This window comes from Gadus macrocephalus, chromosome 12 (genome assembly GCF_031168955.1).
Source record: "Gadus macrocephalus chromosome 12, ASM3116895v1".
NCBI lineage: Eukaryota > Metazoa > Chordata > Actinopteri > Gadiformes > Gadidae > Gadus > Gadus macrocephalus.
Window position 1 is genome coordinate 4,103,218 of NC_082393.1, and position 14,084 is coordinate 4,117,301.

General features: G+C 45.8%; 2 protein-coding genes across 3 annotated transcripts; both read right to left on the reverse strand.

Annotated features, from left to right (window-relative positions):
• Positions 1-1,704: 1,704 nt before the first annotated feature.
• Positions 1,705-10,301, reverse strand: LOC132468518 (N-acetyllactosaminide beta-1,3-N-acetylglucosaminyltransferase 3-like). 2 transcript variants are annotated; one of them, XM_060066247.1, is made up of 2 exons: positions 9,991-10,301; positions 1,705-3,360 (listed from the first exon to the last, which is right to left on the reverse strand). In XM_060066247.1, the coding sequence occupies exons 1-2, from the start codon at positions 10,174-10,176 to the stop codon at positions 2,221-2,223; spliced, it is 1,326 nt and encodes a 441-aa protein (XP_059922230.1). In that variant the 5' UTR covers positions 10,177-10,301; the 3' UTR covers positions 1,705-2,220. The 2 variants fall into 2 exon arrangements, with proteins under 2 accessions (XP_059922230.1, XP_059922231.1); XM_060066248.1 differs by having other exon boundaries at positions 1,705-3,371; positions 9,997-10,292.
• A 561-nt stretch (positions 10,302-10,862) lies between these two features.
• LOC132468881 (potassium voltage-gated channel subfamily V member 2-like) lies at positions 10,863-14,059 on the reverse strand. Its single transcript, XM_060066711.1, has 2 exons — positions 12,070-14,059; positions 10,863-11,531 (listed from the first exon to the last, which is right to left on the reverse strand). Exons 1-2 carry the CDS (start codon positions 13,336-13,338, stop codon positions 11,253-11,255), a joined length of 1,548 nt encoding a protein of 515 aa, XP_059922694.1. The 5' UTR covers positions 13,339-14,059; the 3' UTR covers positions 10,863-11,252.
• Between the last annotated feature and the right edge of the window lie 25 nt (positions 14,060-14,084).

A 14,084-nucleotide genomic window follows, 5' to 3' on the forward strand; every position in this document is an offset into this window, starting at 1 on the left:
AGCGTTGACTAAGAATGGTCTGCGCCTGTCTGAGGAAGCCAATGACTCACGTAATGAGTGTGTTGCTATGGTGGCATGGCGAGGAGATAATAAATTGCCTCCCTGGTGACCACCAGCAATGGAACAACAACTGAACAAACAGTCTGGACAACGACTCTAGAGGGAAGCGTAAATCTGATTCCTTTACCCCCTTATTATCCCAACGAATCACTGAATATTCCCTAAACCGACCCTCTACGGACGTGAAAACGTGGACACCGTTTTCGTTCGATCCTTCGTGTAGGTCATCTCGATGAGCATTCTTTCTGACCTCACCCCTTGCTATCCGAATCCATTTAGAAACCCGTCGTAAACCAGCATATAGATAGCTGTACAAACAGACATACATACACATATACTGCCCTTTTATGATGATGCGGTTATTAATACCTTTCCCATCATGCCACTGGGTATCTCCAAGTAACAGCACCTAAATATACCTTCATGAATGCAAATGCTCTTCGAGCTCAGTGACCTGTATCTCCTTTGTAGGGCTGTGTTTAAAGTAGGTTCTGGTGTTAGGGATAAGTTTGGCATAAGTTTTTGCTTTATTGCCGGTAAGTGTTTGGTAGTGCAGTGGTAGGGCTGATTTAATGGTTGGTTTGCGTTGAGGTCTACGGCAGGCCTATTCAACTAGCGGCCCGTGGGCCAAATGCGGCCCCTCTTAATTTTTTCCTGGCCCGCAAGTGGTTGCATGCAAAAAATAAATAAAATAAAGGAGAAACATAGTTGCATGCAAATCAGGTTTCTGTGTGTAGCCGGTGATACTAGCCAGTATCAGTACCCCACAATCAGGAACTGGCATCACTTATTCTGACAATGTTTGGCTCAACCGATACGTGTGAGTCTAGCTTTTCTCATATGAATGCCATCAGAACAAGGGCACGTTGCTCCATGACTTATAAGAAGCTGCATGAGTGTCTCAGGATGAGCCAAACTAGGCAAACAACTAGGCAAACAAGGCAGTGCAATCTTTCTCACTGACTCACTGGCTCAAAATGTCTCATATGTACAGTAGTTCTGTTTTGTGATGATTCAAACAACATTGGTGAATTCTAAATACGTGTCCAAAATATGTGAGAACAAAATCTTTTATAATGATACGATTAAAAGTGAAGAAGGAAGGAATGCGTCTGACAAGTTTATTCCATGTAATAGCACTATATATATTAAGTTAACACTACTTTAAGTACAATTTATTTGTAGCGATTCATTCACGTAGTTTTACTCGGTGTGGCCCATGAACACCCAGTGGTTTTCCTTTTCGGCCCACTTGTTAAGGAGGTTGAATAGCCCTGGTCTACGGTAAGATAAGGATTCATTTAAAGGTTGGATTACGGTTAGATCTAGGGTAGGACTGGGGTATGTTTAAAGGTTGGGTTCTAAAGCTTCAGTATGTAGGATTAAGTAGCATGTAGCGGTGAGGTTGCAGATTGCAATCACCTGAACACCCCCCCTAACCTCTCCCTTGCACACAACCAAGAAGAAGCTTTGGTTGCAGTAGGCACTTCCAAAAGGATGTCATCACATGTGATGAGGTGATGAGTGACGAGGTTTCTTGTTGTATTTATACATTTTATTTAGTTCTGTACTCTGCAAAGCTAATGATATTAGTTTATGCAGAAGAAAAGGATTATGATTCAAAAAAGTATCCCCAAGACAGAATAAAAACATGTATATATTCACCTTTATTAATTGGGAGGAACACAACTTCCCCTTTCTTCAATTCTTAACAGCATAGTGAAAATTATTTCAGTTTTTGTGAACCCATATTGTAGTAAAAAGACAACTGTCCAACAGTCAGCCCCGGTCTCCACTAGAGATCTATTACTCGCTTTAATTCACTTCTTTAGGCCCCTTGGTAGACATATAGATCTTACAACATTCCCTTAGTGTTTAGGTTATAAAATTATCCCATCCTATTATATATTTACCAGCATGGTTTCCTTCTGAAATCGATTCTATTTGAAACATTGTTACTTGTCATGAAAGTGTGCGTTATTATTATTATTATTATTATTATTATTATCGTCCCTGTTATTTCCTCAACCCGGCACCAATACAGAAGACATACATTCCAACAGGCACCCAGGCACCGCGACACCCTCTCCCCAGTCCTACCACTGTCCTTATTGAGTCACTGAGCAGCTTTAAGGCACGGCGTGAAGACTTCAGTTCAGTTCACTTCTGCCAACAGATAAGCGTCGGGTCCCGCAACTGGTTCCACATGATGTAAATCTGATGCGGCAGAAACCTGTGCACCAGCAGCACGTCCTGGTAATAACAGGGGTCCCGGGAGTCCACCTTCTGCGAGGGGACGTGGAGCCCCGCAGTCCTGATGGCCCCGTGGCTGACGGGTCTGAGCCCCACGCTGGCCAGGCACATCCCCATGTACACGTCATCGATGGGATGCAAGCCGATGGCCTTGGACGCGTTGTATATGACCATGGCGGTGTGGCCGGACAGGAGGTAGCCCCCGCCGCCGCAGTAGGCCGGGTAGGACTCCGACGGCTGCACCTGAACGGGCACGTAGTACTTGCTGTTGGGATGTCGGATGGGGCCGACGTTCTGGATGACGGTGCCCACAAACAGGTGCCGCCCGCCGTCGTGCTCGCGCAGGAACTCCACCATGTTGTCCGTGTGGGCGAAGATGTCGTCGTCGCCGTTGAGCAGGAAGTGCGCCCGGGGACAGCGCTCCTCCATCCAGCCCAGGAAGAGGACCTGCTTCAGGGTCAGGTTGAAGAAGGAGTCGTTGAAGTCCCACTGGAGGACGTCGCCGTGCTTCCCGTGCTCCAGCTGCAGCAGCTTGTTCAGCCGACGCTTCTCGAAGCCGGCGCCGGTCGTCCCCGAGATGAAGAGCCGGCGGATCCAGAGACCCGCGTGCCGCCGCTCCTCGGCCCAGGTCTCCCGGAGCACCTGCCTGCGTTCGTAGTTCACGGGGGACGACTTGATGACGAGGAGCAGGAAGACGTCCGAGGAGCCGTTGGGCCCGCCGCATTTGTCGGGCAGGTCTAGCAGCAGGGGGAAGGATTTACAGTGCCGGTAGTACAGGAAGTCTTTGAGGTGGCCCGGTAAGGTGGAGAAGCCTTGGACGTCGGACGCGGACAGGTTCTGGTGACAGACGTCCCACACCCGGCGAGCCGGCGGCCTCGTGTATTCCGCGGTGGCTTTTGGGAGGAGCTGATCGCGATTGGCTGATCTTTCGGGCCTCGTGGTGTCTCGATTGGGTCGAGTGGCTTGGTTATTCCAGAGCAGGAACACGATGCACAAGACCCCCATCAGAACGAAGGCCTCGATTGTCAAGCCTGCTCTCCTCTGCATCTTTGATCTATCTCTGCAATAGCACAGACAAAACCAGTTAATAACAATGGAACCGTTTCTTATGACTAAATATTTCACTATGAAAGATTATGTATACAATAATAATTATAAATTATATTAATTATAATTGTGTATGTACAACTGTATAATGATGAACGAATGAATTCATGAGTAAGAGAAGAGATAGTAAGTAAATATATATATAAAGGAATTCATGAGAAAGAAAAGAGAAAGTAACATTGTGAGTGTGAGGTCACCAAGTGGCCCCCACTCCAACTGAAACGCCCTCTCCTTCTATCACAGCTGTACCAGGGGGGGCAATGCAGGGAATGGAACCCTGGATGGCCAATGTTCAAAGCCCTGCATGTCAATACAATGTAAAACGTAAAAAATTTAAAAGACTCATTAGCCCTTGAAGATACCCTGTGTAATAATTAGAGATAGCGTCGTCATGAAGGACCTCTTTGGTAACTAGTAAACAGTCTGCTCGAGCTCCTGCACTAAATACACAAACTAACCACACAATAATACAGACTGGCTAAGCTAGCTTTACTTCACACACTTGTGCACTCGGGCAGCATGTTTTAATCCCCCTTCCCTCCTTATTCCTGGAAACACTGTCCCGTTTCCAAATATAATAGAGTCACAATAGAGTAAGCTGCTTTTTAAAACAACTTGTCATCTGTTTTACCCGAGGTAGAGTCGTGGACGGTCACATCTGTAAAGTTGAATGACAAACTTTTGACATTTTGGCAAATTAAGCATGTAAAATCGGACACGTAGTCCCTATGAGGTGTACAGGAAAAAGAAGCTGTGGTCATCGAGGCACCAGGAGGCGTCTCCCATCGATCTACAGGGAATACAGAGGCCCTTGTCCAGCAACTGTTTGAGTCATGCTCTTTCACGCCAAGCCAAACCGCACCACACGTTGCAGGACTGGGGCCGGCTGCTTGTCAGGGAGGGAGAGTGCAAGGGGATCGGACAGGGAGCCAACAGAACTCGGGCCACTGCTTGTCAGGGAGGGAGAGTGCAAGGGGAGCGGACCGGGAGCCAACAGAACTCGGGCCACTACTCGTCAGGGAGGGAGAGTGCAAGGGGATCGGACCGGGAGCCAACAGAACTCGGGCCACTACTCGTCAGGGAGGGAGAGTGCAAGAGGATCGGACCGGGAGCCAACAGATCTGGGGCAACTACTCGTCAGGGAGGGAGAGTGCAAGAGGAGTGGACCCCGCCAACAGAACAGGCCCCGGCGCCACTGGCCACGTCACGCTGTTGCGTGGGTCTGGTGTTGCATGGGTCTGGTGTAATGGAAAACGAAGGGTGGCGAGCCATGCTGTGTTGTCATGTTTGTCGAGGCCTGGGCGGAATGGGTTGGGCTTGTCAGACACAGAGACAGAACGAGAGAAAGAGAGAGAAGAAGCGAGAGAAAGCAATGCAGAGAGATGTATATTGAGAGAGAGAGAGAGAGAGAGAGAGAGAGAGAGAGAGAGGAGGTAACGGGAGAGAGAGAGAGAGAGAGAGAGAGAGAGGGAGGTAACGGGAGAGAGAGAGAGAGAGAGAGAGAGGTAACGAGAGAGAGAGAGAGAGAGAGAGAGAGAGAGAGAGAGAGAGAGAGAGAGAGAGAGAGCAGACCTTTTTCCTACAGCTGCATCTGCCAAACTTTCACACGTCCACAGACTCACTGAGACACACGTCATTTTGGCTTTTTCTCTATAGCACTGTGCATTAATAAATAGTAAACAAATGACTGACCAAACTTAAACAAAAGTAGAACCCAAAGAAAGGACATCTCTAGAAATGCTGGTCTATAAAGATGGGTTTTTAGAAGTCACTAAAAACTGTCTAAAGATCGCCCCAGAGGACGACTCACACAGAGGCTTCTGTTTGTGGTAAAGAAGTTACATTACGGCTAGGCCTTTGGAGAATGTGAGGGGTTAGGTGTGCAATGACGACGATGATGTCATCTTGGCTGACATTACCTGCAGTTCACTGTGTATCTACTGCCTCCTACACGTTTGACTTTGATGACTTTCCATCCATCACTTTTTCTGTGTTGACCCACACATACATGCACACACACACTGAGTTTGTCAGTGACAAAACCCCCATAAAGATTGCTTTCCCCTTGTATATTACATGCCCCTCCCAGTCAGCAGGACTTTCAGGAGCCCATACACAAATGTGTACAGTAAGTACAGTACATTGCCACAACAGACTTCTACAGACTTCGCAATCACTTCAATTAAACCCCAACGAATGCAAGGGTCCCTTAAGACCTTCTTAGATTCTACAAGTTTCCAGGCACTTCTGTAGCCTAATTGAAGTCTTTATTTGATTTGATTTGACTATTACTATATTATATTATTATTATCATATTATTATTTGTTAAACATACAAATACAATATAATAGACACACACACACACACACACACACACACACACACACACTAAAGTAGCCTAAACAACAGGACATTTGTCTATGACTCATCGACAGTTGTAACATAGCTGATTCATAATTTACTTGGAAAAAACCAAGGCTCGGGCATGTTCATCTGAACAGCGTTTCCCATCAACCACTTGCCCGTTAACATGTCGGTTCCAAGGCTCATAACAGACACTCTAATGTAGCCTGGATCAAAGGACTAGAGCCCAGACACTCTGAGATGTTGCAATGAAGGACTTCTGCATAAACAAGATAATGAGATAGGCGTTGGCGTTTCTAGGTTTCATTAACATGGATCTGACTGGAGATAGGATAGGTTAAAGGAAAACCCATTTCCATTCAACTTTGTATCGTTAGAATAGAAACCCACTATTTTTGAATGGTCGTGCATCATTCCCTTATTTTCTGGAGAGACTGGAGAGATCAGTATCGATATCCAACACTTCTTGTTTAAGATGACGCAATATGACGATTTTTGCGTAGAAAAAAACTACAAGCAATGGTGGGACCCACTGACGCTACAGACCTATTAGAGCAGTGCCAGTGGGTGGGACTTCACCAGCAGAAACTAAAATCCACAGCGTCTGAAGCTAAGCTAACAGAGGCTGTTGATAAAACTGAAGTACAATTCACTGAGTTCACCAACTAATACTCTTCACTGGAAATGTTGTGTGAAATGATTTTCAAGCAGTCTTGCGGTATCAGCTTGGTAGATGGAAGCGAGGTGTCCGATAGGCGGAGATCTAGATCAGCGCAGGGGCGGACTGGCCATCGGGAATACCGGGGACATCCCCGGTGGGCCGATGGCCCAAAATACTATTATGTACCGGCCCACGCCCATCATCGCATCAGCCCTACATTGGTTATCACAGCGGCACAAGCGTAATTTTCTCCAAGAGCTATACCTATCTAATCACAATCGCACTGACTGACTTTTATACTGCTACTCGCAATCGGTCTTCACACTCATGGTGACTATTTTTCGATTTTTTTTTAAGTGTCTTCTAATATGTGTTTTACAGACTTCGGAAGTCCAAAGTAAGAAAAGATCTCCACCTTATTAATAAACACCTCTAAATTGGTTCTTACACAGCCGAAGTGTTCTCAGCTGTGCGGATTGAGGTAGAGAATTTGGATTTGCATACATACACGCAACGCGGCACCCAGTTCTACGCATGCGCTCAACCCATGAGGAGAAAGGGATTGTTAGCGGCGAATGTCTCCAGCTTGAGACCCGCTGAGGGACCACCGCCGGAGGCGGAGGTGCCTAAGCGCTGCCCGGCAACGATCCCTTTCTCCTCCTTGTCGTGGTTCAGTCTACTTCACATTGATGAGGACGTTGAAGAACCAGGAACGTCGGAGAACCCAACGCGGTCGTTTGAGATTCATAATATCGGCTCACACATCTTTTGGCCGTTATAATATTATATGATATAGATATCTATGTAGGCTATATGATAATATTTTGATATAGAGCTCCAGGACTCCCGTGTGTTCTAGAATATTTACAGAACACGGCTAAAGGCTGTGTGAGCCTCGCCATTGCGATACATCCACTGTAAACAGAGCGAATGGTACCGTGGCTGCAAGCTGCTCAGGGCCACACCCCCACCCTCCTCCTTGACCCGCCTCGCTCCTCCTCATTTGCATTATAGCTACACCCAAACAGCGCATTTGGGGGAAGCTCAATGTGCGACTGGCTCGGAGTGGCTGTAACTCTGCACCACGGCTGAATTTCGGGAACGTCGTTATGTAACTTACTGTTTTGTTATGCACCTTCAGCACCCCTACACACACAAACAATCACACACCCAGCATGCAACACTACTGATACCACTGATGTTCACACCCCATCGTATGTTCTGTTCTGTTCATTTCTAATATATTGTTCATGCTAATTCTACCCTCTGATTCCAGTTTCTTTATTGTGTGGTCTTTCTCTGCTGACATTCATTCCTTAAGGCTTTGTAGTTATACTTGTATAACCATCTGATACTAGCCAAGAGTTAAGCATATTCATCTAGCAAACTATACCTACCTTGGAGTGTTACAATAGCCAATAATCATTTTATTCCATGTGTCCATCCAGGCAAATTGGTGGATCCAAATGTTATTAAAAAACAAACATACATATATGATGTAATTTCTTTGTAATCATCCAAAATAATGTTAAGTGTATGGGTATTTTTCCCAGAAGGCCACTGACTGTTCGATACGCGCGATCCATTGAGTGGGCAACGCGGCGTGTACTTAGTGGGCCGCGCGCCGTGTATTGAGTGGGCCGGTCTGACAGAAACTCCCGGGCCACTTTTTTCCCCCAGTCCGCCCCTGGATCAGCGGGAGTGGCCAGCGAAGCTGTGCATCGTGGTGCATGGTGGGAGTTGTTGTCTTCAATCCACAAGCGCCAAAAAGTCACTTTCTGCCTTTTCTCGGTCAAGACGGCACCAAATTAGAATTTTCTTTTATTATTCGACTACATATAGGACTCAATTTCAATACAAACATCATGCCTCCACCGGTGAAATGCTCTTTTAATTCACTTGAGGTTAACTGTTTATTCTCTTGCCAGAAGGACTAGGACTATAGGCTTCTTTATGTCCCTTTTTGTCCCTGGACCTTTCTATAGAAACCACAAAGGCTGCATCTGATCACTTGTTTAATAATGTAGTTGCTACATTGTATATCGTTGCGAAACTATGTATCGACTGACCCTTCGATAGATTTCCGACACATTTAAGAAACTTTTTTAAACAAGGTTTAATAGACCTCATGTTGGAAATTTCAGTGATAGAAAAAAATACAAGCGGCGTATTGATCTACTATATGAGCAAGCAAGTACAACCGACAAGTCAGCGAGCAACCTGCCGGGTTAATGCCCTCCTCCCAGCCGGAGGAGGGCATTAATCAGAATCAAGCATTCTTAAACAAAGTAGAAGAACTACCATTAGTGACTACTAGGAACATTTCATCACTTCTAAACTTAATTGAATTAATGAATTCCTAATTTCCAGTAAATATACCAGTAAATATAGGAAAAAAAAATCTTTTATTTAATAATTTTTTACCAAAAAGTTATATTCGGGGGTAATTATAGAAGTATCCGGGGCTAAAGCCCCTAATAAACAGCCTAGTGACGCCACTGGGCTTGAGTCACAGACACTGAGAATTTGCCATGAAGGAGTCCTGCATAAACCAGACAACAAGACTTTGATCTAATCAACAAAAGAAACGTACATCTAAAATAACGAATTATTCAGAGAGCATGCATCTTAACCATTTCCTACCGCCTTCGGATAGCCTAGAGACAGGCGCACCAAAACAACCCATTCTTAAAGCCATCTTTACACTTCAGCATCAAGTGCTGTCACTGTATACGTCTGCATTCATCCCGATGTTAAACGAGTGGTAAAACAACAAGGCCTAGGCTACTTACATAACATTATCAATGACACTTACCATTACCATAATATATAGATGAAAAATATATAGGCCTATATGCACAAATGATATTAACATAATAACAGGACCACACTTCTGAGCGCCTAACGCTGAGGAGCGGGGACCCCGTTGCATGCAGCCCCGTGACGGCTGCACCGCAGTACGTCCCCGTTGCACGCGGGGAAAAACGCACCGGGCCGCGGCGCGGACTCAGCCCCGTTAAACCCGGGGCTGTCAGCGGTGAGTTCCGCGGTGAGCCCCGTTGTTTCAGGCCAATGCGTTTTCTTGGAGAGAATAAAATAGAGCTAAACTTGTCAAACGTTGTCGTATGAACGTTGTTTCATTTATCGTTAAGACAAATGAAACAACATGCATTAGGCTACCCCGTACGTTATTTATTATTCCTGAGAACAGTTATATAAATTGTACAAACGAATTGTTGTGCTAATTTATCTTAATAGTCCGGTAGAAAATATGCCTATTTATTTTATATGTATCGTGAAGGACATTTCAGGTCTCTAATGATTAAACGAGACAACATTCATTTGTACCCCAGTCCGTTGTTTTCTTTTTCCTGAGAACAGTTCTAAAAAAAATTAAGACTAATTTAGTTTGTGCTAAATTATCTTAATAGTCCAATACGAGAACATAATGATATTAAGCAGATAACCATGTAGCGCATCCATGTGCTCCTCAATTTAATGTGTTAAAACCTTGTAACACAACCACACGACATCAATAAGTGCACTCTTACCTTATTTCGGTTTATAAAGCCGTCCACTAGCCGCGTGTAGCCTACTCTGAATATAACTTTGAAAGTCGCACTTCCAGCGGTTCTCGCACCGCCGCCCACACGTGATATCATACACCAGGCTGCCCCTTGCATGAGTGTTGCTTGCCTTGGCGTGCGAAGTGTTAGGTTTCTGCATCCCATCTACGTCACGAGTCCCAATCACTTAAGTTAAAGAGCAAGGGTCCCCGAAGACCGTCTTAGATTCTGCCAGGTTACCACACTCCTGCAGCCTAATTGAAGCCTTTTATTTCATTGATAATTCCTTTTAGTCAAGTTACATCAAGTCAGATACTATTGCGTGCATTGGCTGTAAAACAAGTTAACTAACACAGGATGCAACACACCCACCCACCCACACCACCACCACCACCACCACCACCACCCCCCCCCCCCCCCCCCCCCCCCACACACACACACACACACTCACACACACACACACACACACACACACACACCTACATAAAGTAAGTCAAGAATTGGACAAGTGGTAGTGTCAAAACTCATCTCCATGAATGGAGTTTGTAATTTTTCTAATTAAATATCCGCTATTAACAAAGCTGTTCCATCACTTATTAGCTAAATCAAGGCCTGGTCATGTTCATCTGAATAGCATCAGGCAACCAACCTGCCCGTTACTTGTCCATAACATGGCACATAAGACATTCTGAGGTAGCCTGATTCATTCATTCATTATCATATATTCTTTGGAAAAGTTATACATGAAAAGGTGCTAGGCTTTCTGCAAGGCCTCTTCAAAGTTTCATACATTTGAACAAGATGTCAATTGGAAATTGCAGTTAACATACTCAAAGCTCAAAGAAGGAATTAAGAAGGTATGCAACCACCTGTAGTGTATTTATTTTGAATGCAAGAAATCATGAAGTCCCGAAGAAACCACAGACAGCCTCTTTGTGTAGACATCTGCTGCAGTTCCCTAATGTCAGCTGATTGAGCACATGACTTTCAATTCAGCTCTGTATGTATGTTTTACAATTGTTTTCATGTTTATGAGATGAACATTTGAACATTGATCCCCTGTTTATATTTTCATTCAGCAGCTCTAGCACTGATTAACTAATGGAGTAATATCAAACCCCAAGGCCTATGCAAAGACGACGGGGTTCAGCGTGATTTGGCTATGGTTTCTTCTTTCAAGTTGAACGTCTCTAGTTTAGCTTAAACAGGAGGAATCTCGGCAGGTCCATGTTGGGAAAACCTCAGTTCGGGCAATCGTACCCACCGTCGTCTACCACCGCCGCCTGGAAGCACGCCGCCACTTTGTCTCCTAGTCGCTCCTTCAGGCGGAAGCGCCGCCTGATGAAGGTGCTGTCCTCCTGGGCCTTCAGGATGGCGTAGTAGTCGGAGAACTTGTTGAAGAGGAAGGAGATGGGCATCCCGTTGAGGATGATGCCGAAGGAGATGCAGGCGAAGGCCACGAAGCGTCCCAGGATGGACACTGGAACCACGTCACCGTAGCCCACTGTGGAGATGCTCACCTGAGGAGGACAAAGCCAGCATGGTAGACAGAGCTTGTCAAAATAAAAGATGCATGTCCCTTTAAGAGACACCTGGAAACTATTCTCAGCCAACTCTGTAATTTATACAGATCCCTTACACATGCCATTTCCAAAACAAATCTTGCATTTTGTTTCCTGCAACTTATGGAAACCATTAGTCAAATCAGACTGGATTTGACTACATTAGATGGAATAGACGGAAATATTGGACTTACATTAACTGCCGTGCCCTTCTGTTGAACTTTTGTTACTTTGTGTGTGTGTAAAGCTATATAAACGACTTAACTTATTAATAAACATCTTTCAACCGCTTATTAACCTAATTAAAATAAGCCACGTGGAAGTTAGCCGAATCGGATTTGAAAAGGTCAGGTTCCTCAAACACTGATAAAAAGAAGTCTGATCAGTGTGAACCACATGAATGTGATCCTTCACCATTTCATCGGTGTTCCAAGACATGTGTTGCCATCTGAACTTAATTTGAGCATCTAAAGGCTTCAGCTCCAGAAGTACTCACTGCGGCCCACCACCACGCATCAGGGATGCTGCTGAACGGCGAGTTGGGCGTGTCTCGCTCCACCGAATGCAGCAGAGCGGAGAAGGTGAAGATGCCCATGGCGATGAAGAGGAGAAGGCAGCAGACCTGCTGGTAGCATTGGCGCAGGGTGAAGCCAAACGCCCGCATCCCGGTGGAGTGGCGAGCCAGCTTTAGGATGCGAAAGACGCGCATGAGCTTCACCACATTGAGGACCTGGTCGAGCCCGGAGACATCGGCAACGGCCCTGAAGTCTTCTTCTTCTGCTTCTTCCTCCACGTCGTTGTAAGCCTCAAACACGATGAGCACAAAGTAAGGCATGCCCGCCACAAAGTCCAGAAAGTTGAGGGTGCTCCTCAAAAACTGTCCACGTTGACAGGTTGAGGCGAAGCGGAGGACGTACTCCACGGTGAAGAACACGATGGAGACGGTCTCTACCCACTCCATGTACGTTTTGCCATAGATGGCGAAGCTCTTCATGTCCTCCACAGTGTTGAGGGTCAACGCCCCGATGGATAGGAGCACAAACAGGTTGGAGATTACAGCGAAGACTTTGGCCTTTGGCGAAGAGAAGGGGTTTTCCAGAAAGACCCAGAGTGCCTTGCGAGTGACCCCGAAGACCATGTCCTCGTAGCCGTCCAGGTCATCACTCACATCGATCTCCGCCATCAACTCTCTCTCCACCTTCATGTTGTCTCTCAACTCATCCACCTTCTCCTCAAACATTATGCGGCAGCAGCGCTGGGTGTCTCGCAAGCTCACGCCCCAGTAATCCAGCTCTTCCTCAAAGTTGACGGGACAGATCTCCCTCATCACCCAAAGAACCCCGCTGGTGTAGAAATGACAGATGTAGTGGAAGAAGGCCGGATCGCGGTCAAAGAAGAACTCATTGCTCACTACAGAAAAGTCATCACACAAACTGAGTTGCTTTGAGCGGTCCGTGCAGATGGCCAAAGACCCGATCCGTGTTTGGGGATATTTCATGGCCAGCTCCCTGGGGATGTTAAACACTTTACCGCCAACATTTACATTAACTGTCTGCTGCAGTCTCTCTCCTGGTTTGGATCGCTTTCCTCTGGTGCAGGGGCTGTCCAGACATTCCATGGAGTGCCACGCCTTGACGCTAGTTTGCTGGGAAAAAGGAAAGGTTTTGTCATCCGTCGCATCTGCCAAAATACCAAAGGCCAGAACGTTAATGGTAGACCGGCGTTCATGCATCTGTCTCCACAGCTGGACCCCCTGAGCATCCATGTGGACAACGTTTTTAAAAAGGCAGGAAGTCACTGGCACAACACAATGTAAGTCCAGGACAGGAAGGAAGACTCCAAGAAAACAGACTCAATTGCAATCTGATGATTCTGGCCGGCTGTGACACATTGATTAGCCAGTCGTCCTCCGGTATATTAAGGTACATGGTCACCACTATGTCAGTCCAGTCGGTCCTTGGCGAAACAAGGATATCTTGTGTGTCCTGTCCTTAGGTGGGCAAATGAGGGCAGGGAGCTATTTGATGTGTCAGGTACTTGAGCCAGCCTCCTTAATCTCCCTGGTGTCCTGCCAATTGTCCTTAAGGACGTCATTTAGCACAGACCTTGGATTAGGACACAAACGAAATGCTGAGTGTTTTGTGGGGGAGGAAGCCGAATGAACTCATGCAAGGAAATGCAAGACCCATTTCCCCTTTCTTGCTGGCAACTCAGCATTTGGTGCCTACTATGCACGTGACAAGCAGCAACAGGAGAAAAAAAGATATATACCTTAATACAAACCAAAATATTATTTTTAGCCACTCATTGCCGTTAAGACGAAATTTATCTCTCAATCCAATCACTGCCTAATTTATAACACACACACACACACCTTCTGTTACAGCTGTAACAAATAGCCTAGTTTAAATGTGATTGTCTGGTGATAATAAAATATGAATTTTATAGAAAAAACGGACTCAAACATAATCAAATTTTAATCAGGACCCGTTCCAACCATTTGAGTAACGT